The sequence below is a fragment of the Eurytemora carolleeae genome, unplaced genomic scaffold (genome assembly GCF_000591075.1).
Source record: "Eurytemora carolleeae unplaced genomic scaffold, Eaff_2.0 scaffold35, whole genome shotgun sequence".
In the NCBI taxonomy this organism is placed as follows: domain Eukaryota; kingdom Metazoa; phylum Arthropoda; class Copepoda; order Calanoida; family Temoridae; genus Eurytemora; species Eurytemora carolleeae.
The window spans coordinates 482,577-494,425 of NW_019396166.1; the positions used below are offsets into that span (position 1 = coordinate 482,577).

General features: G+C 31.8%; 1 protein-coding gene across 1 annotated transcript in view; it reads right to left on the minus strand.

Annotated features, from left to right (window-relative positions):
- LOC111696969 (uncharacterized protein C05D11.1) overlaps positions 1 to 11,385 on the minus strand; it is a 33,391-nt gene extending 22,006 nt beyond the window's left edge. Inside the window, exons 1-15 of the mRNA XM_023466794.1 lie at positions 11,190 to 11,385; positions 10,906 to 10,957; positions 8,929 to 8,993; positions 8,068 to 8,803; positions 7,750 to 7,785; positions 7,498 to 7,573; positions 7,042 to 7,138; positions 6,913 to 6,961; positions 5,463 to 5,539; positions 5,236 to 5,297; positions 4,676 to 4,747; positions 4,307 to 4,354; positions 3,666 to 3,746; positions 701 to 743; positions 202 to 244 (exon numbers count right to left, since the gene is read on the minus strand). Of these exons, the coding sequence (XP_023322562.1) occupies positions 202 to 244; positions 701 to 743; positions 3,666 to 3,746; positions 4,307 to 4,354; positions 4,676 to 4,747; positions 5,236 to 5,297; positions 5,463 to 5,539; positions 6,913 to 6,961; positions 7,042 to 7,138; positions 7,498 to 7,573; positions 7,750 to 7,785; positions 8,068 to 8,803; positions 8,929 to 8,993; positions 10,906 to 10,957; positions 11,190 to 11,244 (1,592 nt within the window). The 5' untranslated portion in view covers positions 11,245 to 11,385. The remainder of the gene's footprint in view (positions 1 to 201; positions 245 to 700; positions 744 to 3,665; positions 3,747 to 4,306; positions 4,355 to 4,675; positions 4,748 to 5,235; positions 5,298 to 5,462; positions 5,540 to 6,912; positions 6,962 to 7,041; positions 7,139 to 7,497; positions 7,574 to 7,749; positions 7,786 to 8,067; positions 8,804 to 8,928; positions 8,994 to 10,905; positions 10,958 to 11,189) is intronic.
- Between the last annotated feature and the right edge of the window lie 464 nt (positions 11,386 to 11,849).

Here is an 11,849-nt window from a genome sequence, read left to right on the forward strand (position 1 = left end):
TGAAACGGAAATGAAATATCTTTTTAAAATTTGTTCAAATATAGAAATGGCTAAAAGCCCCCCAACTTCCCCCCAACCTTAAAGGTTATCGTGAATGGCATTTTTTAGATCTATGGAAAGGTTAATTAGTATTACGCTGACAACTTGTAATTCCAGTTAAACCATAATTATGATCTAATAAATTCAAAATGTTTTGATTTCCTAAATAGCTGATCCGGGTCAATTCTTCCAGTTATTGTCAGAACTGATAATTCATTAATTATTAATTAAATTTTAATATTTCCCTTTTTTATTATTAAATAATATTTATTTATGATTTGATAATTCATATTTCATACTTAACTTTATTATTTTAAATTATTTATTTATGATTTGATCATTAATTACGTTTAATATTTACTTAAATATTTACATTCATGATTTGATAATTATTATTTAATATTTATCTATTATTAAGCAATTCATAAACTGTTATAAGGATCGCCAAATAACGCCGTTGTAGATAGAGATCCTGTGTCTTTATAAATTATGCAATTATAAAATTCAATCCCCCCCCCCCCCTCCCCCCCAACCCCCTGTTCAACTGTTTATACAAAAATTTCCTTTAATTTGATACTAAGTATCATAAATACCCTAGGATGTTTTTAATTAAATTTAAAATAATATTTTTAAAGGTTTTATTTTTTTTTTAATGATTTTCCTAGATTCTCAGGACGATAGTACTGCTTGTGATATGCTCGAACCTAAAAACAATTAATATTTAAAGGACTGTCACGGTTTATCAAGTGAGCCCTGTTTTACAACAATAACCTTTAAACATGATAAATATATCATCGATAACATTCTTAACAAACATTTTTTACATATTTTTACATATTTCAGTTAAGAAAAGTTGAAAGTTAAAAAAAATTGACAATGCGGTCCCTCTATATTACTGAACGGTCCCTTTATTTTACTGAATTAAATATTGTTTTATCGATATTTAACCCAGGACAATAATAGGTGAAAAATTTTATACTTTAGTTTGTCTACGAGATTTTAATAAAGTAGGAAAACATGTATGATTTTGATTTATTCTTCATAAACCTCAAGTTAGTTGTATTAATTGAATCCCTTCGTTCCACTGAAGCTTATAAATTAACGTAATTAATTGACCCATCACGTATCGTCGCTCTTTTACAAAAGTTTTTTTTCTTCAAACATGTTCAAAAACTTGGCAGTGCTTTGCTTTAAATAACGAATTTATATTTCATCTTGAAGAATAATCCCATATACACAATTACAACTTTACAAGCCACGGTAAACAAAAGTAAATTCCACGTAAGATTAAAATCTTATATGTTTTTAATTATAACTCTTCTCAGTAAAGAGCTGTTGAGAAGCACAACCATGTTTTGAATTTCTAATATGGAATCGAATAAAGAAATTGAGTCTGATTTTCTAAACTCTATATCTTTGCAACTCAATGACATGCCTAGCCCAGGGCACCACGGCACCCTTGGTTTCGACGAAACACCCGCTCCTACCCGACTTGGTTTGCCAAAGCATTCGGACTGCGCCAGAGGCACGGAACCAAACCTTTAATGATCCTTCAGCAGGTTCACCTACGGAAACCTTGTTACGACTTTTACTTCCTCTAAGGTGATAGACCATAGAGATTTAAAATCCTGTTTAGATCAAAGTTTGACATATCAAAGGTCTACACCAATTGATTATAAAGATAGAGGGATTCGCAAATTTGAGTTTGTTCCATTGTATATCGTCAATGTCGCATATATTTGAACTTCTCCTTCAAGCACCCCTGACCCTTTAGTAAAAGGAAATTCAATCTAAAGTCTGACCGCGTCCACCTTGTTGCACCGGCTAGTCCTATTAGGTGTCTGCTTTGTTAACCCAATTTTTGGGCGACACAGTACAAACTGGGACCGCGCGGAAAGGTTGACCCGGCTCGGAAATTCAAATGTACTACGGCTGCCCGTGCCTTGTGTCTAGTTTACAAGGGACTGTATCCGTAATTCCAACGGTATCCTGGAAATCTTAATTCGATCAAAAATGTCGTTTTTCAGACTCAAATAGTGTTTGTTTCTGTGAGTTTCTCCATTTCTTCTTGTAAGCAAGAAATATTTAAGTCCCTTTCGCAGAGAAACCGTAAATGAAAATAAACATTTTAAAGTAACAAAAAAATTGATATCTAATTAATACTTGATCAGACAAAGCTATCAAGGGTACCGTTGTAAATCGTGCATTGTCATCTTTACATTTAAGGTTACTTGAAATTGCGCTTACAGCCCTTCAATATTTTAAATCTATAAAGACTAGGCTTTTAGAGCACTTCGCGCCCATCTTCTATTTTAATTGTAAACATTTCTCTTTGTATACATTACATATGGACAAATAGACATATATAGACCCATTAAACATTTTGTCTTGGAAAATATATATTTAAACATCTAAAATGTTGTTGACTTTAAAAGTCATTATAGTAAAATAAAGAGATCTAAACATGGATATTTCTAACATTCATAAAAAAAAAACGAAAGTTTTGAAATATTTGCCCATGGCTGAGTAAAATTGGTTGGTTAAAAATGAACAAAGAAAACTATTGACGAACATCAGTTGGAACATATTTGTAGAACTTCATGATGGTGGTGCTGATCATCAGGAACTGGAACAACAGGTTTCGCTCACTCCAGGCTTTGGATAAGGAGGGGGAGAGATCATGGTCTTGTCAGTTTCGAATATGAGGGAATGCGTCTCAATGTTCGCCTGACAATTTTGGAACTCTTGGAACAGGGGAGAGATCGCGGTCTTATCAGTTTCTAATATGAGGGAATGCGTCTCAATGTTCGCCTGATAATTTTGGAACTCTTGGAAAAATATTGAGCTGGATGTAAGCATCGTCTGTTGATGGCTAGGTATCTGCATCATCACCATGAAGGAGCCAGGGTTGCTCCCTGAGACAGAGTTGTGATCATCTCTAGTGTTTCAATCTGACTGCCGAGCTGGGATGTGAAGAGGGGTGAGGAGGGAACATCGAGATATTAGTAATAGAGGGGGCATCTGGAATTTTAGACTTCTTGTTGTACAGCCACTGTACACAATGACCCGATCAGAAATTCTACCTGGGGGGGATCATAATTCGTAGATCAGTTTTGAAAGTTATTGTTTGAAAGTGAAAGCAAAGAAAACAAGTCCATATGATTTTTGTATAAAAATGAGACATGACAAATAGAGAAAAAAATATTGTTTACACAATTTTTGACACTACAATATCTCATTGTTGAAAAATATTAAAATTAACTGTCCACTCAATACCGTACAAATAGATGTACTTAGGATTAAACCCACTGTACTCTATGATACGAACTCAGTCATAAGGAAACATTTTTCGACAAATTTCACTGTACAGTATAAACCTAGCCAGGCAAAATTAGGAGAGTTATGCCCGCCCCCTGGGAGGGAACGAAGAAGCGAGGGTGACATGTGGGTGCTTCATGGCCGGAAATAGATACACACGTCTTGAGAAAAGTCTACGACATCTGAGTCGGTAAAATCGTCTTCCTTATATTTCGAATTTGCAGTTAACAAATGTATATTTTAACTGAAAAAGTTGAAAATACTATATAGACAGTCAAACAGACAGACAAACAAAGTATATATATTACCTTGGTTATATTGGTTGAGTTTCTAAGATTCTGTAAGTATCCACCAGTCTCAGACTCGTACCCAGACCCAGGGTAGAGGGCCTTGTAGAAGAAAAAAAATAAATTCAAAATTTTAGCGTTAGATGTCTCTCTGTTTGATAATTAAAAGTTGTCTGCTTTCTATGCATGTAAAATTTGAGTTAGGTATCTTTACATCTTTATCTGTACATCTTTGCAACCTTAAATTTAAATTTATGATTTAACTGAATGGCATAACATACCATAGTTTAGGATCCAAAGATAAAAAGATTTAATAAAGATTGAGGCGAAATGTTTAATTAGAATATTTAATCACAAAGGAATTGAGTCTTTGCAACAAAGTTTGATTTTCTAATCCCTATATCTTTGGATTCCAATGTCGTAGACCTTTGATTTTTCAAACTATGAGTTCTGTTAGATCAAATAATCTAAGTTTGAAACGTCAATTATTTACGATATTGGGTTTAAAAGATATAGGGATTAGAAAATCAGAGTTTGTGGCAAAGAATCAACTCCTTTAATTACAAACAAACCTTAGTTTTGGACAAATTTCAGATTGTGAATCTTTTTGTATATAAATATTTATATTTTAATATAAATTTGTATTAGTTTGAAAAGTTTACCTCTGCTAAAGCGAAGTACATTATATTCGAACTAGAATGTTCAACTCCCTAAATTTAAACACTGTGTAAAAGAAAGAATTACGATTTTTAGAACAAAAAAGGTTTGAAGTTTGAATTGAATATATCATGTTAAAAATATAGAAAGTTTTTATAATTTGTACAAAGAAATAATGATTAATTTGAATCTTTTTAAGGACAGTAGAACTAAAATTGCGTAAAATTGTAAAGAAACAATCAAGTCAATAAAAATAAACTTTATCACAATCATTTAAGTCTAAAAATTTGGTTAATCAGACAAATAAAAATTACGATTTTTTTCTGAAACTTTGGTTTAAAGAACAAATTTTAATGATTTTAATATAAACTAACCTGCATCTCACTATACACTACTCCAGCATCTAAACCTTCTCCGTTTATATGATGAACCTCAGTCAAATAGTCCTGAAATATAGTCCCTAAATTAGTCAAATAGTCCTGAAATAGTCCTGAAATTAGTCAAGTAGTCCTGAAATTAGTCAAATAGTTCTGAAATAGTCATATAGTCCTAAAATAAGTCAAATAGCCCTGATTTTTTTCAAATAGTCCTGAAATTAGTCAAATAGACATTTAATTTGTCAAATAGACCTGAAATTAGTCAAATTGTCCTGAAATTAGACAAATAGTCCTGAAATTAGTCAAATAGTCCTGAGATTTTTAAAAAATAGTCCTGGAATTAGTTAAAAAGTCCTAAAATAGTCAAATAGCCCTAAATTTTTTCAAATAGTCCTAAAATTAATCAAATAGTCCTGAAATTAATCAAATAGTCCTGAAATTAGTCAAATAGTTCTGAAATTAATCAAATAGTCTTGAAATTAATCAAATAGTTCTAAAAATAATCTAAGAACTCTGACAGATATCCTAAAACTTAGAAAAGCAGTTGAAAAAGTTACCTCATCCCTGAGAAGTGGATAAAGAATATGGTCCATATAAACTGGCAAAATATGTAAAAATCCTAGTTCAAAATCATTTTCAGAGAAAAAAAATCGATATTTTTCTTTACAATTTATTTTCAGAGAAAAATCGGCCATTTTGATTTAGTCAAGACAAGATTCGGGGCTTTATTTGTTTAGTGCATCCTTTTGAATTTTATAGATTTTGAAACTTAAAAATGATTTTCCTGAAGACCCAGCAGTATATACAGTGTAACATGTATGATCTGTATCGGTCCAAGCATTTGTTCTGTCAGCCAAACATCTAGAAATATATAATTATCACAGCCAGACATCTAGAAATATTCAATTATCACAGCCAGACATCTAGAAATATACAATTAATCACAGATAAACATCTAGAAATATACAATTAATAACAGCCAAACATCTAGAAATATACAATAATCACAGCCAAACATCTAGAAATATACAATTAATCACAGCCAAACATCTACAAATATACAATTATTACCGCCAAACATCTAGAAATATATACAATTAATCACAGCCAAACATCTACAAATATACAATTATCACAGCCAAACATCTAGAAATATACAATTAATGATAGCTAAACATCTAAACCTATACAATTAATCACAGCTAAACATCTAGAAATATACAATTAATCACAGCCAAACATCTAGAAATATACAATTAATCACAGATAAACATCTAGAAATATACAATTTATCACAGCCAAACATCTAGAAATATACAATTTATCACAGCCAAACATCTACAAATATACAATTATCACAGCCAAACATCTAGAAATATACAATTAATCACAGATAAACATCTAGAAATATACAATTAATCACAGATAAACATCTAGAAATATACAATTAATCACAGCTAAACATAGCTAAAAATATACAATTAATGTGATATTAAAAATTAAATCCGATTCGTTAAGCACAGGAATGATCGTTAGCATCAAACTCTTATTTATATCTTTTTAACATGATGGTTTAAACCACGCACGTCTGTCCCTTTACTAAAAGTAAATTCAACCTATATGAAGCATAAGTCTGACCGCGTAAGCCTTGTTGCACCAGCTAGTCCTGTCCATAGAGCTAGGTACAGTACAACCTGGGACCGGAAAGGCTGACCCGGCTCGGAAATTCAAATGTACTACGGCTGCCCGTGAAACCTTTCTATATCAAATATATTCTAATAGAACTCCTAGTTTCAAATACAAAAGGTCTATCCCATCAGATAAAAAAGTAAAGTAAAAAAAGTAAAAAAATTATTTATTTATGAAATATAACAAAAACATACAAAATAAAGTGTTTCAGGAGAAAATATTTAAAAACCTCTAAAAGTAGAGGTTGTGGGAATATTTCCCATTAATTCTTAAAAGATATAAAAATAGAAATAAAAGGAAAAGGAAAGGAAAGGATAAGGATTACAAAGATATATGGTCAGAAAATTGAAGTTTTATGAGAGAAATCATTTCCTCTCAAGCATATAAGTGTTATAAAAAGGCACAAAGGATTGTTATGCTTTCCTTTCATCTGATTTTAAAATCTGAATGTATAAACCCTGCTCCATGATTCTATCAAGTTCAGTTTAGACCTTTTTGTTAAATGGGTTAAAATACTTTTTTATTAGTTTTATTTGATTTGTTACCTGTTGGCTAAAAGATCCAAAACCTCTTTATAGGGATATTCCTCACTTCCTAAAATTTGATAAACAAATATAAAAAAAAGAAATAGATTCTATTTTGATTTTGACATTTGCTTGATTGATTGAACCCACCAAGGAAGACGAGATGTTCAAGAGTGTGCGGTAATCCATCATGATCGTGCGCTTCAGTCGCCAGACAGAAATATCCATTGACAATAGGAGACTCCGACTGAAAACATGAAACTGATGTAAAGATAACAGATTACAACTGAATATGTTAAAGAAGAAAGTTTGGCGTAAACATGTGGAAAGGTGTTTTTTCTTCATTTTCATCTGCAATTGGAAATATATTTTTTTTTCAATTTTCTTAAAGGGACTGTAAGCGTAAATTCAAGTGACCCTTTATGCAAAGTTTGCAACACCCGATTTACAACGGTACCCTCGAAATTTGTGTTTGATCAAGTATTAATAAACACAGATATCAGAGTTAAGGTTTCAAATGTATCGTTAAAAGTCCAGCATTGAATATTTTCCTGGAAGGTCACTTTAAATTACGCTTACAGCCCTTTTACTTTGTATTTCTCTCACCTCTACAAGAACAACGGTGAGTCCAGTCATTTCAGAAATAAACTTGACAACCATAGTTGAAGAACTGATATTGAATCTGGTGAAAAAAAAACAACAACAATAGAATACGAGTAAACAGGGATTTTTTGTTTGAAAATGTCATCGTAATTTTATATTTAGACAACTCAAAAAATCTATGTATGACTGTAAACTTTTCAACCAAAGTGCCCAAAATTGATTCAAACAATATTTTTCATATTCTTATTTTTTTACCTTGATTTCTCTTTCCAGTGTGAGTTGTCTTGAATCCTATGAGACCAAACAATTAGCCGGCAAAAAAACTAGTTTGTAAACTAATGATGAAGTTATTTAAAGGACAATAAAAAAGGGGGGTATTGCCAACTGCCCACACCTTTGGCTTTAACAGGGATTAGGAAGTTTTTAGTAAGATTTGGGTTCTACTGGGGACCATTGATGGGATTCTGATTCATTAACTTGGATTAAAAGTTAAGAGATAAAATTGTAAATTGTAAAAGTAGAGTAACTTAAGTTTACAAAGCATGTCTCATTAAAGGGCTATTTTTCATGTTCCTTGGTTGGTCTGAAGTTTTATTCTTATTCTTATTCTTTTTCTGTGCTGAAGTTATTTCAACATGGCTTTCATCTTTTGGAGCTTCATCTACCACTGATTCATCTTCATTCTCAACATTTAAGTCTGCATCCTCGACATTTAATTTTTCATTGTCAACATTTACGTCTTTATTGTCAACGTTTATGCCTCCATTGTCTTCCTTGTCAAAATCATCATTTTTGTTCTTTTCGCTTTCAAGCATTTCTTTTTCTTCTGTTATATTTTTATTTTTCTCTTTTTTGTCTTCTTTCTCCTCACTGATATCTTCTCCTTCATCTTCAGTATTTTCTTCACTGCTCTCATTTAATACTTTCCCATCCTCCAGAGGTTTAGAACCATTTAAGTTTTTAAACAGATTGGTATTTACTCTTTGAAAAATAAACCCATCTACCCGTTTTGTTCCCGAGTTAGTTGATGATTCTGAACCAATTGGTGTTCTTGTTGGTAGGAGAAAGGAAGTTTTTTCTGTTGTGCGAGCAGGAAATTTCAAAGCTCCAGGTTTTGTGGATGACGTAAAGGATTCAATAGCTTCCTCTGTAGTTGCTGTGGTGGCTGCATCCATTACTGATGTTCTTTGTGGAAATGAAGTTGGACGAAATGAACTAGTTGTTGATGATGGTGATAATGGTGATGATGATGATGATGGTGATGATGGTGATGATGGTGATGATGATGATGAAGGTTGTGATGCTTCTTCTGAAGATACTTTTGTTAATGAAGAACTTTAAAATAATTGTTTTTATTTGGGTTCAAAAAATCTTACAGATTGTATGAAGATTTAAAAAATATAAATTTATAAATTTTGAAAAAATGGGCCTTACCAAATGTCTGTGCAGGCATTATAATATGAACATTTTCTTCAGGTACCATTGACACTTTAACATTACTGCAGATTCAAATATTAGAATTCTTTTCAATCTGATTCTTTTGTTAATCCGGGGAGGTATACGTTAAAACAGTTTTATTCTAGTTAATTTAAGATTGAAATTGATCCAAAGACTAAAATAATTCTGCTGGAAATATATACAAGAACGTATACAACGGGGGGGGGGGGGGGGGGAAAAGGGCAGTGCCCCACCCTAGACTTCTGAAATTGGTTTATTTCTCCTTTCCTGGAAATTTACTTTTACCCAAACTTTTCAAGGCCTGCTCATGAAAAAAATTATTACTCCTACTTTAATGGTTACGGTGTATGGAAGGATCTTTAATGGTTAGAGTGCAAGGGAGGATTTTTAAAAAGTTCTAAAACAATGTCGGTAAAAATTTTAAAAACAATTATTATTACTTTTCACAAATATTAACATATTAACATAATTATATCCATTTTTCGAGGCCTTTTTCAAATATATAAATCTTAGCCCTGTAGTTTAATTAATAAAAATGTAATTAACCATTTCTGAATTTTTTTAAACACCGACCCGCCGTTTGACCATTCTCCACCCTACCCTATGAATCAACAAAAAAATGTTTTAGCTAAATTTTTTCACAACTATGATGTTGAAAAAGTGAAGAAGTTTTAGCGTTCTAATGTAAGCCATTTTTAAGTTATTCAAAATAAACCTTAGGGGGAGGATGAATCCCCCTCCCGACCGTGATAGGGTTAACGAGAGGTTCTCCCCGCTAGTAACAGCGCGATGAACTGTTGACCTGAAAGGGAGTGTTTGCAAATAATGAAAGGAGGTATAAGTTTACGTCCAAAAACATTCGATGGTGATCGCTTCTAATATTTCTTCTATCTGTTGCGTCTATAAGGAGAAAATTGTTAAAAAGACTCATACCGAAGAACGTAGCGTCCATACAAATTTAAAAAGTTGCAATACTCGACTCGGATCATACAAAATTAAATTTAATTCCAAACAAATCCTTTAGGTATCACAACCTATAATCATCATTTTTTTTCAACGTTTGCTATATAGTTGATATTTCATTATATTTCTTAATTTTTATTTTTTATGATCCGAGAGTTACTTTTGAAAACATTCATTTCTATTATCATCTTTTCCAGGAATGTTAAAAAATCTAGCACCAGCCGCGAAAACAAGTTGGAAGCGAAATATTAGCCCCCAAAAAAATCAAAAATATTTTAAAATATCAACTATATGGGAATGCTTCGAAAAAAATTGATGATTATAGGTTGTGATACCTAAATGATTTATTTTGAATTAAATTGAATTTTTTACGATCCGAGTCGAATATTGAAACTTTCTGAATTTGTATGGACGCTACGTTCTTCGGTATGAGTCGTTTTTAACAATTTTCTCCTTACAGACGCAACAAAGAGAAGAAAGATTAGTAGCAATCACCATCGAATATTTTTTGACATAAGCCTATACCCCCTTTCATTTTTCGTGAACACTCCCTTTAAACATTCACACATTCCTTCAACTTCATTAATTCATTCATTCATTTATCTTATTGGACAGCAGACAACCAATTTGTGTTAAACTATTCAAACCATGATGTACCTACATCGGAAAAATCTCAGTGGGTGGGTGACTAGGAAAAAGTATTAAAAGAAGGAGAGGTGAGGGGGGGGCCCGGAGGGGATAAAATAGTTAGAAATGAGGGTTACCCTGGGGGGGTCGAATTGGCAGGGTTGTTTATTGGTTTAACTAAATAAATGTTTACTCAGGAAACACGAATCATCATTATAACAACTATCATCTATGACAACATTTTGAATTGGTAAATTGGAGGATTTACCATGGACGCCATTTTGAATTGGTAACTTGAAGGATTTACCATGGACGCCATTTTGAATTGGTAACTTGAAAGATTTTTTGGAATTTAAGTATTTCCTTGATTTTGTGGTTTGCGGAAGGATTATAAAAGGTGGTGGAGGCAATTCTTCTAAAAAATAATTTAAAAATTATTCAAATATCTACAAAAGATTGATTGATAAACGAACACATATATGTCAAGGATGAAAACAATAACGAGAAAGAAGTATAAAAGTGAATAAACTAAAAAAATCAAATAAAAATTAAATTTGGAAATTTATTACATTTTTTTTACTGTTCTGTGAAAAATACCAAAAATGCATGGTATTAAATTTTTCAATGGTTTAAAAATTTAAATCTACCTGGATTCTCCCCAAGAGACATGGAAAAAACGCAAATAAAAACAAGAATCCACATTTTCAGACTTCTCTGCTCTCTTGTGCGCCTATGCGCACCTTAATCCTTTGATGCGCCTTTGCACTAAAGACTCTCTGGGTGATGGGGTACTTTAAACCACTGGTAACAAACTTAGTTAAAATCTGAAAAAAATCACTAAATTTTACATTAAAAAAGTGAAGTAGATCAAAATCATTTCTTTATATATATATATGTATGATCAAATTTTACACTGCGTCATTTTAATCTTAAACTAGACTGATTCAGATGAATTTATTATTTTGTTTATCCTTTTGTAAAGTGTACTGCCTGTCTGCAAACCTTGCAAAAATAAAATAGGTTGAAAAAACATTTTACTGAAATCTCAAAATGTTAAAGCTTGAAATGTTCACCAAATTTAATTGTTTAAATTACATTAATATTTTTCCCACATCCTTTTGTAAATCTATTTGATGTGTGATATTCATGATTATTCTGGAACTGAATATAAACTGAAAACAAATCAAATTCAAAACATTGAAAAAACTTTAGAACTATAGATGAGTCAAACATATTTTCTGTCACCAACAATATCAAAATATGGAGAATATTTTAACCCTATTCCTGCTGGGGGGGGGGTTGACCCC